At 37.7% G+C, this 20,803-nt stretch overlaps 1 protein-coding gene across 1 annotated transcript in view; it reads right to left on the bottom strand.

Annotated features, from left to right (window-relative positions):
- Positions 1-20,803, bottom strand: part of LOC149084257 (bicaudal D-related protein homolog) — an 82,162-nt gene that overhangs the window by 21,879 nt on the left and 39,480 nt on the right. Inside the window, exon 2 of the mRNA XM_089234622.1 lies at positions 3,095-3,310. Within this exon, the coding sequence (XP_089090748.1) occupies positions 3,095-3,310 (216 nt within the window). The remainder of the gene's footprint in view (positions 1-3,094; positions 3,311-20,803) is intronic.

The raw sequence follows: 20,803 nt of genomic DNA, 5'->3' as shown, positions 1-20,803 counted from the left end.
TCCTCGTTACCTCGAGTGGGGGCCCGTTTTTTCCTCCAGATTGAAATTTCGATTTTACTCCTCCGACAAAGAGGAGTCTTCTTTTAAGGACTTTTGAGCCACGTTGTCACCAAAAATATATATATAAAGCTGAAAAACTAATCATGACACAGTGTCAAGGATTCTGATCGATCGATTTTAACTACGTGACGACGACGACTCCACGACACGGGGCTGCTAAGAGAAAGCGAATGTCCTCACTCGAAACCTTTGACCCACTTCGGCAGCATTGTGTTTTTCCTCGTGTGGGTACAATTGTACAGTGCAATTATAGCATGTGTATATATCGGTAATTTCAATATAACCAGATGATACACTATGTTTCCAAAAGTCTTTGTCCTTTTTGGAGTTTAGACATTTTTTTCGAATTTCTAGAAAATACTGGGTAAATTGTTGTTAAATTTCGGTCACGTGAACCTTATGCTTGTACAGTCCCCGTCACTTAATATGATCACATCGGGACTCGGGGTTTCTGATAACGGTAACAGAATGACAACTATATCCGAAAAAGTCCTGCTTGCAAGTACGGTAACCATACATCCCGTTTGGATTAACGGAACGAATGGCAAATGTCTGAAAGAAAACTGTTTTGCTTTCCCGCGTAATTCGTTGCAAGATGTTCAACGCTTTCCATTTTTTAAAATTCTATTCTAAAACGAGACCTCTTTTTTCCCCCTTTAAGATAAAATTCTTGATTTTTGTTATTCAGCCATTAGGAGTCGTTAGAATGGAACTGTTTATTGTTTGTCACAAATTACGATATTTTTTTTTATTGTACGCAATACGTTTCACAGATCCCTTGAGAAAGTCTCTCTGGAAAAGAAATTTGGATCTGGTCAATTGAAGATCAATCAACTGATCAAGAACTGAACGGAAAAAGCTATTTTTGTCATACATTTGCCTTCACTATGGGAAGAATGCGCAAAAAAACTTCCGACGGGAACAATAATCGATAACATTATCCGAGAAGACCCGACAATTGAAACGAATTTTGATCCCACGTTATGATATTGGTCCGTTCTATTTCATCGCATGGTTTTTGTTTATAGCATGCGGAGTTTTAACCAATTTTTATGAAATTCACAGAAAAATTGGCACTGGATACATCCTGTGTAGGGATTTAGAAAGCGACAATTTAAAATTCAATAAGATATGAGCATTTTTAAGTGAATGATTTTCAATCACGTATGCACACAGAAAATATTTTTTAATAATTTGGGGTTGCCAGATATATAATGCAACTTATACGGGAAATTCCTATTTGAATGTCCTCAAAATTCAGAAAGCTGTAATTCGTGTTACACTGGCTGAGAGTACCTGGATGATTAAGGGATTTTCCGCAACTTGGTATTTCGATTATTTGCTGTCATTTAATTATTTCGTCCAGTTTCTTCATTTTTTTTGACATCATATACACGTGTGTTATGCTCACGCATTTCTCTTATGTAGCATCAGACACATGTCTTCGCTCATTCGCATAAAGCTGTGGGCTTATTTTTGAAGCAATCTCAAAAACGAGCAGATGAGCAAAATGAATGAGTGAGTCAGTCACTTATACCGTCACTCATTCCCCCACTCACTCTATACTGTTAATGATACAGTTGTTCACACGGTTACTCACTCAATCGCTCACTCATTCGGTAACTCCACTCAGTCATTCATACGGTCACTTATTCGGTTACCATACAGTTATTCACTCACTCAGTCATTCACACAGTCACTCACCAACACTCATTAGGACAGTAATTAAGTTACTCACTCATTAGGACACTCATTAAGTTACTCACTCATTAGGACACTCATTAAGTTACTCACTCATTAGGACATTCATTAAGTTACTCACTCATTAGGACACTCATCAAGTTACTCGGTCACTCATACGGTCACTTACTCGGTCACTCATACGGTCACTTACTCGGTCACTCATACGGTCACTTACTCGCTTATTCACTAGCTCTCATTCGGTCACTTACTCGCTTATTCACTAGCTCTCATTCGGTCACTTACTCGCTTATTCACTAGCTCTCATTCGGTCACTCACTCGCTCACTCATTTACTCACCCGCTCAATCACTCTGTCACTGAGGACGAAGTGGTGTCGGAGAATTTTCGTGATCCAAGACCTATTTACAGATCACGGTGGCGCAGTTTTAGAGCAGTTAAGTGATCCGCGGCGCTGTTCCCGATCACTTAATTGAGTAGCCCGTGACGACACATTTCAAGTCAATGAAGTGTGGCCCGCACTTTCCTAAAGGTTGAACACCCCTGGTCTACAAAAATTGGGCGCATTTGATGGATATAAATGATAATTTTTCAAAAGATTCGAGTCAGAGAAAACGTCGAATAAATGAATTATTTTAACGTTAAAATGTATAAGAACCGATTGAGACTGAAGGCGAAAGTCGTATAAACGTGGAAGTTCTTATAACCGAGCGACGTATAAATGACACAACAGGTTCCACCACTTATTACCTCCTCTAATTATAGATCTCGAGAGTAGGTGTATATCTCCCACTTCGAACGTTTTCTCGCATTGTACGACTAATTTTCAGGGGTTTTTTAAGATGGCTTACAGGGGACAAAGTGTGATTTATTACATAAAATTCGGGGGAAAATCGTATGTGAATGTCTACCCTTAAACATGATCTTGTCTGAATGAATTTGAACGAAGTGAATTATTTCTTTACAAAAAAAAAAAAAAAAAAAAAAAAAAAAATGAAAGTATGTAGATTTGCTGTGACATTTATGATTTTAATGCATTTTTTTTGTATCAAAAATGCAAAAACATTTGAAAATTTCAAAAAGTGAATGCTCGGGTCTGAAACGGATGAAATAGCAAACGTAGCTGAAACAACTTTTTCATTCAATGACTGCGGAGCACATCATGATGGGGGGTCGGGAATGAATGCAACCATCGAAAACGATTCGATGTGAAAATATTTCGAGGATTTCTCTTTTTTTTCGGGGGAGGGGGGGGGGGAGAATCTCCTCAAACCCGACCCTTGAATGCACAAATACCGTGTATGTAAACATGTCTTCTTTTTTCATGCACTTACCTGTTTCAACTGAGCGGTGAGTCGGTGGTTTTGCTCAGTGAGTTCTTGTAGGAGTTGAGCTTTTTCTTTCTCGGAAACTCTCTGTAAACTGTGTTGCTCTTCGAGTTCTTTGCGGAGCTCTTCGATGTCGCTCTGCAGCTCCGAAATCCTGCTGTCGTAGTCGCCTTCGAGGGCATCCAACTTCCTGCGCAGAGCATGCTTCTCTTGCTCTAGGATCTAAAAAATGACATAATAGAAAAATTCTTTAAGCAACGACAAAATACATAATTGGATTTGAATTTGATCGACGGGGGAGGAGGGGGGATTTCGCGTATAATCAGTGACTAGAGAAATCTGGGGAAACTCAATACCTAAACCTTATCTAACGTTTAGAAGTGGTTATCATTACAAACAAAATCCTCATATAACAAATTTCTTGCCTGCTTCCAAACCAAAATTCTTCACCATTTGCGGAATTAGAAATAACATATTCTGATCTATCTTCAATATATGTCATTGCTAAAGACCGAAAGATGCCAGCTCCCGGCCCACTTGACCGGTCAATGTCTAAATTTCGGCCTTTCACCGGCCTTTATATATATATCGATATTCCGATTCCTTTGATCGTTAGGGTTGCCATAGCTAACTATAATTATCACGTGGTCAAAATTATGACGAAAAAAAAACGCCAATGTGGCGATGACCCCGATTCATAGGGATCGAAAAATAGGGGCGGACCAAAGCCCGAAATTCGGACATCTGGCACGGCCAGTTCCCGTCCCCGATTTCGGGCTTTGGCAGTAACATATACAGGGTGTTCTGTTAATGGACCGAAAAACTCAGAGGGTTGTTAGTAGGCATGAGGAAGAACAAAAATGGAAAAAATGGTGTCGCAAACAACGTTGAGAGGGTGAAAATCGAGAAAAACGCATGCAGGCTCTGAGTCCAGGGGAGACGAAAGGTGGATGTCAGTTGATCGCTGAATGCGTTCGTGGGTTCACTCACCATGTCTGACGTAAGCATCCTATGGGGCCACCTTAAATTACTCGTTTATGCGACATTCTGTGGACACACCGGAGGATCTCATAGCGCGGAAATTATTTCTCTAAAATATTGTCAACGCAAAAGATATTAATTTTATGGTGATTGCTAACGTAATGTATATGCAAATAACCAGTGAGATGGCTGATACCCATTTAGAGAGGACACAACTTAAGTGATTAGTTTATTACTTGTTTCTGAGAATATGCAGACCCGAAGAGCCCCAAAAGAAACGGGTTTCAATTGTTTTGTCGGCCATATGTCCTTCAGAATGTTTTTACGACCAAATGTTTCACCATATTCCCCCCCCCCACCCCAGAGGGTAAGGAAGTCCACACACATTGTAAGTATTTGGAGGGTAAAGGTCTGCCGATAAAAGACACATACGGTACACATACACAGCAAGTTTCATTTCCTGTAGAAATTTCGTTATGGTGCTTTGCTTGCTGGCTGTGACAAATCCGTCGCCGTTCGTTATGTCGAGAAAACGAAAAGCGCTTTTGTTTAAAATAGATAACTGGAAATTTTGGAAGAATTCAACAAGAATTTTAAATTAATGGCGAATAGTGTTGACCTTGAAAAATAGTTGAATATCCCTGTGGCAACTTTGAAAACGATTATAAAGCAGAGAAACAAAATCAAAGACCGAGCTGCTGGTTGCAAATCATCTACGGCCAAAAATATGAGTCCAAGATGGGAAATTCGGGAAGATTTTGTTGCAATTTTTTACCCAATGTCGTGTCCCAAACAAAAAAAATGCTCTAAAATTTCTTTAAGTGACTTCAATTGAGATTTAATTTTTTTCCCTCAAGTATATGATATTGAAATGATATTTTTAACAAGAGAATTGGAGATACAATTAAACACATTGTATTTTATAATATATTGCATGCATAGGCGTACGCAGAATTTTCTCAAGGGGGGGGTTTCAATTTTTTTTCTTCTGAAGGGGCGAGGGGTTTACGTTTTTTCCTGCAAAATAACACTATAACCTCGGCTTGAGTGGGGTTAGAACCCCAAACCGCCCCCCCCCCCTCTTTGCGTACGCCAATGATTGCATGTCTGTTGAGGGAGAGAAAGTTTTTTTTCATTGCAAAAAGTTTTGGTAAATATAAGATTCCATGGAATTGATGTAGGATAAAATTTCGCTTCCCTGAAATATTTCCATGATGGTGAACAGCCGCTGAAACCACTTGCCGTAAAATAGATCTTTTGCTGATCTTTGATTAGAGAACTCAATGTAATTTTAAGAGTTCGCGCATTAATTTATTTGAAAATATTTCTTTTTTTCATCCAAAGCCAAGCACAATCTTTTCCGTTTTGTTGATATTGCGAAGAGGAAAGTAAACAAACAGCAGTTGGCCGAAGTAGAGCTCTATCGACTCAGAAATGGCCTTATTAACAAGTTAATGTTCATGTTCAATGCTTAAGTTCTCGAATTTTTTTGATTCTCAGAGCCATTTTCAGTCTTTCGTGTCTATGGAAAAGTCTTGTAGGCCACTTTTTTTTTTTTTTAATTTATCATCAAATTTACTCAAATTTACCATATTAAAGTTTACTTTTGATTACAACAAACTCGGAGGCGTCTGGAATAATAAAATAACCGGGGCAAAAAAATAGCGCAATAAAAACGAGTTCGTAAAATAGAGTGGATTTCAGCATTAGCTCTATGGCATGCTGTTCGGGACAGAGGGCCAGTTCATAAAAAAGAGCGTGTTCGTAAATTGGAGGTTCGCGAAATCGACTGTATATATATATAGAGATTTTTTTTTATTCTAAGAAGAAATACACACACACACAATCCAAGTAAAACAAATACTGCAATCATCTAGGGAAGATTGATGCAAAAGCGCCACGATTATTCATGTAATTAGTGTCACCATCTATATTCCAAACTAACAAGGAAAGGGTCCATAGTGTCATCATCAAAAACTTCCAAAAAATTACCTCACTTTTTCCTACTCATTTAAATATGCACAAAAATATAAAAATATGCGGAGGAATTATTATGGGTCACTCAAAAAAATTTCAAATTTTAATATTTCGAATGCCAACAGAGTCCAAGAATGAAATTAAAAATCCCGCAAACCTTGTTTCTGGGTGAGATGATTACACTTAAGTTTTTTCATTTGTATGATATAATATTTGAGGATGACACCTTTGGATCCTTCCCTTGTAAGAGCTCACTGAAAAATATGTGCCCCGTATTTCGATTTTCGAAATCCGGCCAACCCCAGTTTTGTTCAGGATGGAAAAGTTTGCTTCGATATATGAATTTTTCACGATAACTTTTTCAGGAAAGAATCGCGGTCGTAACTCGAGGTATCATTGTAACCCGTACATTTTCCTGGCTAATCATCATGAATACATAATTATTTTCTTTTCAGTAGTGGTAAAAATGAAGGTTTTGCTTGCATTCATGAATAGTACCCATGGGCCGCTGGAGCGCCACTTTCACTCTCCTACCTTCATGGAGGACAAAATATATGTATATCATTATACAGTATGCACACGAATAGGAAGGAAACGAAGCCCCACGCACGAATGCTTTTTTTGGCGTTACCTTTCTCTACGTGAAGAACAAAAGTTTGTTGAACCATCCTCACATACGAGGCCGAAGCAATCGAAATTATACATTCGAATTTCGGGTAAATATAAGATACATAGTACATGCATTTACACGAAGCTATTTTTTTCTATAAGAAAGATATTCTAGAACAAAGAGATATAATTTCGAATAATCTAATCTAAAAAATATCGAAGCTTGATCAGCAATTCGCGATTGAACGCATTGTTTTAGCACGTATATCAAGAAATTCACTGTATCTGCATATTTTAATTTTTTGTTTTACTTCCTCGTGTGAAATGAGATTCACAATCGCTGACTAACGATTTTGTGCGTTCTTACACTCCCCTCTTTTATCTCTTGTTTTGGTGCAAACGACAGTTTGCAAAAACAAACGAGATGGGAGGGGGGGGGGGGAAACAGGGGTCCTATATTGATTTTACAGTATATTTATTCTCTTAAAAAAATTAGAATAAATTTTAAATCTTTGGGTCCTCCCTACGAGTTTTTCCTTTGTGCGTGGGAACCGCGAGGGGAGAACTCCTAGGCCTAACAGTTTTTGAGTGGTTGGGATTTTCCAAATTTAGGGGGTGAATGCTCTAAAGTTATGAGGATTTTTATGGTGCATACCCCTTTCCCACAATCCTTTGCGATTCTTCCATACTGCGGAGTGAAGAGAAACCAAATTTTTCATTTCCCATGTAAACAGTGGGCTTATGCAGTGAAACCTCGATACAACAATATTCTGCGAACCAAGGAAAAATATCGTTGTATAGGAGAAGTGAAGGCATTTCCAAATAGGACTTGAAAAAAAAACATCGTTGCATAGGGATCTATCGTTGTAGTGAGGTTTCACTGTATATAACCCAGTTTACTTGGGAAATAAAATATCCCGGGTAAGTTGCCAATAACAGGATTTCCGCTACAACCCGTTTACATGGCGTTTAGTTTTTGCCGGTATCCCCCCCCCCCTCTCCGGAAGTCGTCACTGGTCACTTGGGTTGAACTAAATATTTGTATGTGTGTGTTATAAGGAGTTCTAGGTTGAACTAGAACTTAGGTTGAACGGATGTGGTTGGCTCAAGATGGCTGACAAAAGAGCTAACAGTAGTTTTCGCGGCACAAAGTATTATGAGAGAGGAGGTCGAAGTAACCCACCATTATTCCGCAACAAAGATGAGACTCTTTTGACGGATCTCTGTTCCTTCTTTTTTCCCCCATCAAGAAAAAAAGTTGCCATGCAAGTAATAAGGGTCTAGGTCAATTTGTCGCGGTGCAAATTTGTCGCAGAGTCAGTTCGTCGCGGTACAAATTTGTCGCAGAGTCAGTACGCCGGTCAAATAAATTTTCAAAATTCAGTTTTCATGGTATTCATGCCACACTTCCCGCTTTCTGGCGGGATCTCCATTTCTCGCAGCGAGGGGAGTTGGGGAACACACCAAGATGATAAATTGCGATAAAATAAATTTTCAAAATTAAATTTTCACCGTATAAGTCGTACTCCCGCTTTCTGGTAGGATCTCCATTTCTCGCTGCGAGGGGCGTTGGGCGAACACACCAAGATGATAAATTAGGATCAATGCCCATCCCAAAGCACAATTTGCCTAAGGGGTCATTCAAGTATTACGTCAGGATCGGGGAGGGAGTTTCGGATTTGTTGACTTTTGATGGCGGGGGGGGGGGGGTTTGAAGGTCGCTTACGTCATCAACCACCCCTTTTTGAAGATATGAAATATTCTAAGCTGCTGGTGAAATTTTGTTGACAGGGGAGAGGATGGGGGTCAGTGTTTTGCTGATTTTTGCTTACAAGGGGGGGGGGGCTCAAAAATGGCTGAAAATCTGCTTACGTAATACTTGAATGGCCCTAATTCACTATTGAATATGTATCTGCCATGTAGAGAATACATCTTTGAGGAATTTTTTACCGACAATATATCTAAGGCCAGCATTACACTATGAAAGTGTTCTAAAAGTCCTTTTATAAAACTTGAAAAATTCAACCAATAAGATTATCGGTTGCATTTGCTCGAATGTAACCTATGAACTTTATTGGTTGGATTTTTTGAGTTTTTAACTTGAGCAACTTATCCGGTGCAAATTAAATTTTGAAAATGTATGTGATCGCAATTTATCATCTCGGTGTGCGCCCCAACTCCCCTCGCTACGAGTAATGGAAATCTCGAGAGAAAGCGACAAGTGTGGCTTATCCGGTGAAAATGAAATATTAATTAAATTAAATTATTAATTATTTCAGGTTCTTGTGGAGATACTGTAGTGGTTAATGTTGGTGGGAGTCTCGATTCCACATGGGACAGATACAAGTTTACACTTAAAGACAGCCTCCGCTGTACTGTAATTTGGGGAATATCATAAACACCGACATTTTTTTACAGAATTTTAAAATTTTATCATAGAAAAAATGATTTTTTTAACATTTACAATAATTGAATAATAAAACATTAATATCAATTGACAAAAAAAAAAAAAAAAAAATTTAGTAAACTGTGTGCATTTCTTGATAGGTTAGATTTTCTGATTAAAGGTTGATGGAAAAAAAACTTTTCTTCATGTTTATTTTTTCACGTTTGAGACAAAAAACCTACATACAGATCGCGTGACGAGTTGACTCTGCGATAAATTGACGTCCCGACGAATTGGTTACACGACAAATTGGCACTGCGACGAATTTGTACCGCGACGAATTGGAACTGCGACAAATTGATGCGCGACGAGTTGAGCGCGACAAGTTGAGTGCGACAAATTGACCGGCTACGAAGTAATAATCACCGAAGCAACCCCCCGTCTTACATATATAAACGGGGCTTATAAGTAGGGTGACAATACGTCCCGTATTCCTCAGTACAGTCCCGGTTTTTTCTGTTTTTCTCGCAGTCTCGACTTTTTTGCGAAAATGTACCCTGGTTTTTCACATATTTCCAACAAAGCTAACTTGACTTTTTATTCATCAAATCAACGAATAAACTTACCTTCCCAACTAAGAAGTTATACTGATTTATTACCACGGCCGCAACTAGCGGGGGGGGGGGGGGGGAGAAACAGGTGGGTCATGTTTCGAATGACCATACGTCCCGGGACAGTCCCTTTTTTTTTTCTTCGTTTTTCTGGCCGTCAACACTTTTTTGCAAAAAAATGTTCTTGTTTTTCCCATTTTGTAAACAGAGTTTACTTGAATTCGTTATTTTCATCAAAAACGTTGACGCACACAAGTAATTTTCATAATTCAATAACTGAGTTGACATCCCCAGTGTATTTATATATACGTGTATTTTAACGAAGGTTTTTGACAGCTGGCTGATGCGAAGATATATTTAAGAAAGAGAGAAAATTCTACTGCCCTTGCGAGGAACCGAACCCACGTCCTCTCTGTATGGTACCTCTCTGTACCTTCGCATGGATAGCGGAAGAGTTACACCATACTCGGAGAGAGAGAGAGAGAGAGAGAGAGAGAGAGAGAGAGAGAGAGAGAGAGAGAGATTTTTGTATTTTCTCTGAATATTACACGTATTTGCAACGCGTATATTACGCGTATTTGAGTTTTCAAGAGTTGAAGGGTTTTTAAATATTTAGTGCTCAATATAAATAAACCAAACGTTTATAACGTTTTTCAAAAAACCGACATGTCAAACGCCATAAGCGAGAAAACGTTTCAAACGGGAAATCTCGATGAGTATTTGTAAGAGTTGGGACCGCGAAAATAAGTTGTCCTAAAAGGGAAACGTTCTAAGTGGGAGCGTTATAAGCGGGATTCACTGTATTGGTATAAAAATAATTCACATTTATTGGCAATAAATAACTGTATGCTCAAACAATAGTATGCTTATAAAAAAATTTTCCTTTTGACAGAGGCCTGCTATTTTATATATTTGACTGGCGGCTGCGAACAAACAAGTTAATAACTTCAATAGATTTTATTCAACATCTTATGCTTTGAGAGTAACATTGGTTTTTCAGCTTGGTGATAGCTTGTGAATATTTCACCTAAATTTTTTTTTTTTTTTAATTTTATATTTTAGAGAGAAAACACATTCAGAGCAAAAAGTGAAACTATAAATAAATATGTGAAAATGTTCTGGTAGCAGCTCTTTTTCCCTTTGTTTGGAGGAAAATGTTGAGTGGGGGAATGGAAAAAACAAATTTGAATCTATTAAATGAGAAACAAAATATTCGGAAGTCTCGAATCATCACAAACGAACTGATTCTGAAAATCTTTTCACATTGTGGGGATTGAAAACAGCTATTTGCAGTATTTCAGAAAATTTTGGTTAGTTTTGTGCCATAATTAGCAATTTCGCCGTAATTTAGTGGTTGTTCGGCGACTATTGGCAATGTCTCGTATTTTCCTGTATTCGCGAAACAATTCTCCTGTATTTTTCTTATGATAATATGGTCACCCTATATATGTTAATGATAATACCAGTTTTGGAGATTTATCTCTTGTATTCTGATACTTCAAATATACGTGTTACAAATGTCTTGCCGAAGGTCTGTACGACTCATTTGTCTCATCGCATCATTTCCAAGAAGAAGAAAAATTAGCCTTTCCCCCCTCCCACACTGAGACTTGGATCTTTATTGTAAATTACGCCTATCGCCCTCACTCCTAGTGTGCGCCCCCCCCCCCCATCCCCAGACGGCAATATTGCCAATTCCGGTAAACGCTGGTGTGGTCTAACGCATGACATTTATGGATCTATGCACATATTTACACTCGCCTTCGATTAACACACGTTGTTCACAAGTGAACATATTCTGTATGCGATACTAAACTGTATATATTTTTCTTCTCTTTCTGCATCTAGCCAGATTCATCATCTGAGCAATGAGCCACCTTCATCTCAAGCTGAACCTTCATCACTGGGCTCGCGCGTGTGCTGGATCAATTGTATCAGTACTACAGAGAACGCCCATTTGTCGTCAATTTCCTCTCGCCCATCCTCCTCCTCCAAGACACGGGAGAGAATAAGAATAAAGAAAAAAGTGATCGAAATTGACCGAGGGAAAAGGGGAAAAAATACATTTTCTGCGTATAAAAATGAATTCGCCCACAGGACAGGATAATACATACATAGAGGGAGATGGTGCTAAGATTGTTATTGCGGCCATCATCGGAGGAGCCACGCCTAAAGAGCGGTATGAAATCGGGCACCGCCCTGACGTTTGTGTTGGAAGTATAACACGCAACACACACACACACACATCGCAAGTACGAAACTGATAAAATATTTCCTATCAATCACAAATTTGAATGCCATTTTTTTTAATTACCTTTTTTGCGGTGCTTTACTTTCATTTCCACACATTTAAAATGGCGCCCATTCGCCCAACCAATACATCTTCGGTCTAAATTACGTAGCAACAGTAATTCCTGATTTTTCATAGGGTGATCGAAACTATGAGCACCTGCTCTCAAGAAATGAATGTGTACGGTGACGATCTTTGAGACAGACGACGCAAGTACTGGTGTGCGTCCGATTCTATATCAATCACGAAATCTCTATGAAATCATGAAAATTGTGAATTAAAGAAAATTCGAAATGAAATAATTCCAGAATTGTTGAAGATAAAGAATTAATGATCGGATTTCTTTTTGGCGCAAGGACCTGCAGAGATAAAATTTCACTTCGAGGCTTCAAGAAAAAAAAAATTGACAGAAATGTATTTGACGTTCTTAAACTGTGTGCAATCTTTTTCTATTGTGTAATTTATCAGCAGATCCTATGCTGCAAAGAATTCGAAATACGCAGCGTTCTCAAGCCTGTGACGAACACTTTGAACTTCACCTGATCCAGGGGCGCTTTTCCCCGCGATTTCTTGAAAACTTCGATAACCAATTCGATTTGCTACCTCATAACAGAAAATTCCGTTTGCATTGTCATAAAATCCTAAAAAGAATATTTTCGTTTTTGCTTTTAAAAGTAAAACTGATTTCGGTAACTGTGGTTTTTTAAGTAAAACTGTTCCTAAAAACGAGAGAATAAAAGGTTTCATTTCTTAATGGTAAGACGCGGGTGCGATAACTTGCATTCTTAAATGACCATTACAGGGAATTTGAATGAATTAAATAACAAGGATAAGCTAATAAGACATATGATTGACACGATGCATTGACAAGTTTTAGGTGTAAAGTGGATTTGCTCAAAAAAGCCCGTTTTAGAAGAGAACATTTTCAACTTTTCCACGTGTGAGCAGATTGATCAATAGAAATCTTGGTTGGTGGGCGGGTAGAATTAATTTTATGGTCATTTATTATTATTATTATTCTTTCATTTCCCTTCGATTGCAAATAAACAGTTTTTTATTCTAATTAATTTTCATTACTAATTAAGAAATTTTTATTATCAATCATATTTTTAATTACAAAATTTTTAATAATTGGTGGCCCACCTGAGAGATAATTTTGAAGCAGGTCGCCCTCGGTCCAATTGAGCTTGACACGCCGCAGATAATACTGGCTTTGGTTTGGATGCATCTGTTGCTATAAATGTGATAAATCTGTAGTATGATAAAATTTACCGGCGAAAAGACTTTATAAACCGACATAAATTTTTACCAGCGAATATGCATATATATACGAATACCCACGCGTCGTTGGTAAATTTGATAAACATAATCATTTATGGAAACATAATCATTTATAGTATTATGCATAATCACCGGTAAAAGTGATAAAATTTAGCGCATTTATCACATTTACTGTAACATATCTACACCAGTAGAGTATATCATTACTACTACTACTACTGCTACCGTACATGCACCTCGTACACTTTTCCCTCTGCGGAATTTCTAATGAATCGGTGCATGTCGGAACGTGTTGTGTAAGTGTATGTATATGAATGACCCTAATGTGCATCCTGTTGCCAGTTGTGCCTGCTTAGTGCTCTTGCTGGTCTTCCATATCTTGAAATGCAGATTGCAAATGATTGAATTTTCATGTTCCGTAAGTACTGTAACATATTGAAGGTCTGCCTCTTCTCAGCTGAGAGACTTTCTCAAATGCAAGACCGGCTCGCATTCAACTGTTTTGCAAGATCAACTTTCGTCATTAATTTAAAATTCTCGTCGAATTCTTCCAAAATTTCCAGGTTTTTGTTTAGATAAAGCGCTTTTCATGTTTTCTCGACATTACGAACGACGGATTTGACATAGCCAGCAAGCAAAGCATCGCAAAGAAAGAAAATTCTATAGGAAATAATCGAAATAACTTATTGTGTATGTGTCTCTTATTGACAGACCACCATTACCCTCCAAAGGCTTTCAATATGAACTTCTTTACTGTCTGGGGATAACGCTGAAAACATTTGGGAAAAAAAAATTCTGAAGGACATATGGCCGTCAAAACCATTGAAACCAGTTTCTTTGGGGCTCACCGCGTCTGTGTATTCTCAGAAACAAGCAATAAACAAATCACTTAACTATCCACTCCAAATGGCTATCAACCAGTAGTTCACTGACTATTTTCATGTACCGTAGCAATCATCCTAAAATTTCTTCTTCGGTGGCTTCTGCGGTGACAATATGCAAGAAGAACTGTTGCAGCATCGCGTTTTCACAGCATAAAAAAATCGTGCCCATTTGATGGATATAAATGACTTTTTTCATAAGGGGATTCCGACTTGGAGTCGAAGTGAAAACGTCGAATAAACGAATTATTTTAACATTGAAATGTATAGAAACCTATTGCGACCGAAGCCAAACGGGAGAGTCGTATAAACGAGGGACGCATAAACAAGATTCCACTGTAGATTGAGATTGGGTGAATGCAACGACGATTCGCCTGTGAAAATCGCTCTCCACACACACATCTCATAAAACAAAAACGAAAGAAATCAAACGCCCTACCTGCACACGACTCGAAAAATTACGATCCATTTTATTCGTTTCACTAATTTTTTTTTTTAGACGTATCTCTGTGTTGTGCTTCCTCTCATAAGTAACTCGTCTGGCTAGTGCTGCGCAGATCTAACCAAATAATTTACGATGTATCGGCTCAAGAGAGACAAAAACCTTTGTGATGACAAAACCGCACTTGCGTTCAACATCTGTCGAGCATCTGATGTTTTCTATTAGTGTTAGAACTGAAGGCAAAACCATCTTTGGTAGCGTATGTTCGCATTTAGCATACATGAAAATTATGATTCAACCATTTAAGCGGCACCGACGAGATATCTCGCTTGCTCAAACGTTTCTCATTTTAGCATTGACGAGTCCAGATACAGTCAACGCCTCTTGAAGCGATCCATCGGGATCGGGATTTCTGATAATAAAAACCGAATGTGTGTGCGTGTGGATAAGTATATCCGAATAAAACTCCCATTTGCAAGTATGTTTGGTGGAACGGATATGGTAAACAGGTATTGGTAAAACGGGACAACTGTTTTTCCTTCCTCGTAATTGGTTGCAATGTGTTCAAGACTTCTTTTTTTTGCCTTTGAGCTGAAATGCTGCATTTTGTTTTACTCAGCCATCGTAAAGCGTTAGAGTGAAACCGTCTGATGTGTATTACGAATCACGATACTTTTTATACCATGCTATACGTTCCATACATTCCCTTGAGAAAATCTCTCGGGAAAATCAAATTTGAATCCGGTCAATTGAACGAAACTGATCAAGAACTAAACGGAAAAGGCTTTTTTTGTCATACATTTGCTATAGAATGGCCATTGAAAAAGCAGCTCCACTCGTACATGGATTGCAGCGAATACTACGGACCGATTACGAAATAAAGTAGTAGGAAAATGTTTGTCAATAAAGGAGGTGAAGTAAAACACCTTCTAGCTTCCTACAAAGTTTTGCAGCATGATAACGATAACTTAAAGCGAAAAAAAAATTACTTTGGTTAAACTTTAGCTTCAGAGTGCGCAGAAAAACTTTCCGGGGGGGGGGGGAAGGGATAACGTTATCCGAAGTCCTGATAACTGCAAGCGAATCTTTACCATATTAGTCTGCCCCATATAGTTATAATAGTATATATACGTATTTTTAGTCTATGGTCTGCCTCGTTCTTTGCAGAAGTGATAATACCCGATTGATAATATTGTCCGTGAGTATAATAAGCGGCGTCGACTGTATTTTGTTAAGTTGGAACACTTGTTCCTCCACCTTCCCCCACCCCTCCCTCCCTTTACTTTGCGCCCGCTGAAAATTGGAAGAAAACCTACTAAATTAAAAAAATATGTAGCATCTTTTATAGGGGGTTCAGTATGATTTTTGCTATTCCGCTTAAAAGGGGCGCATTCATCACTACTAATAGCGAGCTGCGATTATCTCTACGATGTCCAGAGGCAATAGATGTTTCGCCCGCCATGATTTTAAGACACTCCCCACAAGGAAGAAAGTTCCAATTCCCACACGAAGCTATGTATATGGCGTCAACCTTCGGAATATGCTTCATATTGATTATTTTATCTATTGTCGAGGTTCTCACGCGAAGTTTTGAAGCAGCACGCGGTTTCAGTCAGTCTTCAAAATTAGCCGCTATAAGGTGTGGGCATCGTACTGGACTCGCATCCAGGTTCGAATCCCGTTAGCGGCGTAGTGGTGGTCGGCTGATGAACAAAAAGTTTGGGAACCATGCTCTAGATTCCAGAAGTAACAAGGAAGTTGCTTCCAAGTGCAAGAAAATGGTGGAATTTCGATTTTTTTCCCCGATATATCTCAACACACAGGATACGATCATAACGAGTTCAACAAATAGGGAAGAATATACCTGTCCCAGAATCAAAGCACTTTCTCCGTTGTAAAAATTAATGAACGGTGAGGAATAGAAGAGAAACGGAAGATAAAGAAGCAAACATGTAAGAAATAAAAAAAAAGGTTGTGTGTAAATCTTTTGCTCTCCATTCAATATCCGCGGTTTTATGTACAGAAAGGCTCGGGAAAGGGCGCTTTAACACGCACTAATTTTTTTTTTTTTTCACATGAAAGAAACATCGTCACATAAAACCGACGAGTCTGATTTCGACAAAGAGGGGATTTGCGCGAACAAGCACGCCAGAGACGAAAAGAAACAAAGAAAAAGGTTTCTTTTAGAAACGAACACACACAGGCAACACACGTCTCACTCTTCTTTTTGAATTTTTCTTCAACAGCAACAGAAATCAAAATGAATGCGCGCTCAACCGTTTTCTAGGTTATGCCATCTAGGAAAAAAAAAGATAGCCATTTTTCTATCTTTTCGTCGTCTCTTGTAGTTAGTCATATATATAATATAATAGATGTAATCTCATGGTTGTAGTAGTTCACTGGCATTCAAAAAAAAATCACAGACGCACTGTCAGCGGAATCTAAATTTTGATCTGGTGCCTGCGCTCCTTTTTGATCTATCGTCTTCACATTTAATGATTAATGATTGGCTTCACAAGCCAGAAGCAAATGTTGTTTAACAATGAAAGAAAAACCGAACTTAAGAAATAATTCAGCAAAATTACCGTATTTTCCTTCTTATATTCCTCGGATTGCATGTTAAAAACATTGAAATTTTGCGGATTATACAGGGTGCCTCATAAATTCCTGAATAGTTAGAAATTCATAAAAATTGAAGTAATTGGTATATTTGAATGCAGTTTGCAAAAAGTTATTGACACGGAATTTTTTAAAATAAAAAAACATAAAGAACATTAGTTCAAATTTTTGTCGATAGAGGGTGCTGTAAGAAAGCAAATCACTGGAAGTATGCAAATCACAGCCCTATAAAATGTAGGACGTACGATTACCTTAACAGCTCATTCCTGAATTTTCCAGTTACTGGAGCTTGCATAAGGTTTTCATCGAGCTGTTGACACGGGTGCATTTGTGTTCAATGGAATTACAGTCCCCCCCCCCCCACTCCCGTATTCACTGGGGTTACGGCGAAGACGGAAATCCGCGAATAACCGAAACCATAGGTTTTGTTTTTTTATATATCTCGTTTACTGAACATCATGGCAAAGAGCAGGATGACGAAGAGGGTAGAAGGGAATGCAACAGAGGGTGCAGCGATTGTTGGCGATGTTTTCTGAAAAAACGTTGTGATTTTTTTTTGTCTTCTGTGTCTTTTTCTTCATATCATCAAGCATGTTGGTGTATGTACTAGTTTTTCTACATGTGAAGAACGTGAAAAATAGAGGGATCTATTATTATGAAAATAATAGTTATGACACTGTTATGAAAATAATCTATTGCTGATTTGAGCTTGCGAAGCCCTTCCGCTATTTTACTTGTGGGTGAACTTGTCTTCTACTTCTTTATCTTGATCTTCTTCAGTTTCAGGACCAGTCAGCTGCATTAATTCCTCCTCGGTCAATCCAGTATCAAAAGAACTTGAATAGCATGTATTCACTCTCAAGGTACCTCCTGACTTAAACGAAACACCGTTTAAACCAATCCAGGAAAAGTGTTTTCATAGTCCAAGCCTTTTTATTGTTCGTTCAAAATACTGGGAGCTGTGCCTTATCCTTCCCTTCAAAGCTCACAGATTTTCAGATTTGAAAATGATGGTGGGCTTTATCATGCTACCCATATACGCATTTGCGCCAAACTACATAGTAAGTCTATCTCTACTTGCCTTAAAACCAGGAGCTCGCTTTTTTCTCTTGCTTAACTTCTTTGCGGCATTTTCTTCCAAAATAGTGTAGTTTCGTCAGCGTTAAACACCTGCGAGGTGCATAACCCTTCTCTTCAATAATTTTCTACAAAGTGTTTGGAAATTTTCTAGCTGCCTCCTGGTAGGCAGCGGCTTGATCGCCAGTGATTTTTACATTTACTTTTCACCAGCTCTTTCTTTATAGGAGAGTAAAAATTTTCACCTTTTCTGTTATAATACCGCCTTTTGTACCTACAAAAAACAGCATTTTCTGTACAAGAAACACGTGGATTCCGTAGGCTCTGCAAGATTTTGACTGCCACTGGTGCAGCTACAGCTGAACGAATTTCAGAGAGAGAGAGAGAGAGAGATTCTTTTTCCTCGATATATCTCACCGTAAATTCGTTGATTCCGTAATGGCGGACCACAGCAGGTATTGACTTACTTTCGCCGAGCAATATATTCAATTTTTCTTGTCAAGTTTTCACTTTTACCTTTTCAAAGCATTATCAGTAGCACTAGATGAATGATCCATCCTAAACAAGCACAACTCAAATTTTGTACACAAAATACGTGAACGAGACGATTGCTGAATGTTGTCAAAAAACGTTTCCAATAAAGGAAAAAAAAAACCCCGCGAATACGGGATCCGACTGTAATTCACTATTGGTGAAGTTATTTTACCTCAGCCATGAATTACCGGCTGAAGATTTACGAACGTTTCGGACACAGAAGAGATTGAAGAAATATCCGAGTCCAATAATGTGATTTGCTATCGTGTAGAGCATCCTCTATTGACAAAAAGTTTTCTGACATTAAACGATTTACTTCGAAAAATACCAAAAAAATTCAGAACAAAAATTGGTATAATGCATTTTTTCATCCTGTGTATTTGCCATGTACACTGCGCATAAATTTTAACCGAACGATGGCGATATCTTGGGTTCTAAAAGTTGTGGAATGAAGCGGTTTTCACCAAAAATTATGATTTGTGGTTTTCTACCCGGCTATGTAAAATTCGTCGTGATGAGGGGTCATCCATATACTTGTTATTGTTCGAACTTCAAAATCTTCAATGTAAACCCTTATTTTTTTCCATCTTATCTGATTTATCGCATTGCACACATTCACCCTAAAAATAAAATTTTATTGCTGTAAGTATAAAAATGAGAGCGAGATGAGTGAAATGTGTTTGGGGACGCTCTCAACATCGAGAAACTGAATTTGAAGGTTGATTGCGGAGGGAAAAGACACACCAAACGATAAATACTCCATATGCTACGTGAGTGTTTAGATTTAGTACTGTTAAAAAATAAATAGTTTTAATTTCATAGAGGTGAAAAACAAACTTTTTTTTTATTACTCTTCATTTCAGTGACTTTATATCCGTGATTGAACGAATATTTATACCATAATTATTTCGAACGATGTGTGTGTGTCGCAAAGCAATTGTTTGCGACGACAATTTCTTCACTTTAGAAAAAATATATAAGAATTTTTCGTCGAACATTGCACTATATTATAATTTTGTTTCATTTTGCAATTCCTCAATTTTTAATGCTAAAAAAATACGGATGAAACGAAATGCCGTGGTTTTAGCAGAGACGACTCCACCAACAGCCACTACCCTAAACTTGGCGCGCACTAAGATGATTTACGCTATTGGGAGAACCGTTATTTATTGATTATTATCTCCATAAATATTAACATCAATCTAATTGTATGATATTAATTTGTGAATTCTTTGCACGTTATTATATTTACCATTTCAGCTCATGAATATTGTCTAAGGAATGAAACGAATTTCTGAAATAGTGAAAAATTGCAAAATTTCGTTGTTTATTTGTTTACTAGAATACTTGAAAAAAGTTTGATAAACTGGATGGATGACTTATTTGTCGTATCACCGTATACTTAAAACAATTATTTCCCATTTCAGTAAAGTTATGAGCTTCATATTTAAACATTTTCGCATAATTTGTCATGAGAAATTTGTCAATGAGTTTCAAATTTATATCTAGTATATGGTCCCTAAAATTGGTCATTTTCATATAATCACTCATGTCTCGCGAAATAGAGGTCAGTTTGGAATGAAAATTGATTCTGTTGGGTTTTCGACTATGCTGATTCGAATGAAGTAAAAATTAATGTATGTTTCTATTCATAAATTTTTAAAATATGTTTTAATAATTCATAACTCATATTTAAAAAAAAGTCAAATTCAAAATGAGTAATAAAGTTATGTTTGGCCTGTTAGAACTGTTAGAACCTATCATTTAAAATAAAAAGTGATGAGATACCTATATTATTTCAGCAATTATGCTCAAAAACAAGATGCTTCTGTTTAACATTACGACCCTCGTTTTTCAATAACTTATATTTCACTAACTGTTCGTTCAAAATTGATGAAATTTGATATTTCGGCATTTCTTGAGATACTAAATCCAAATATGGAAGAAAAAATGGGGTTACTATTGAACTTTCAAAAGTTGGATCTCGTTTTAACATCTAGATTACCCCTTGAGAAAAAATGAACTTG

Source organism: Pholcus phalangioides, unplaced genomic scaffold, assembly GCF_987345545.1.
Source record: "Pholcus phalangioides strain wild (caught in Gottingen) unplaced genomic scaffold, Ppha-v1.0 ptg000008l_1, whole genome shotgun sequence".
NCBI lineage: Eukaryota > Metazoa > Arthropoda > Arachnida > Araneae > Pholcidae > Pholcus > Pholcus phalangioides.
This window is presented reverse-complemented; position numbering and strand designations above follow the sequence as displayed.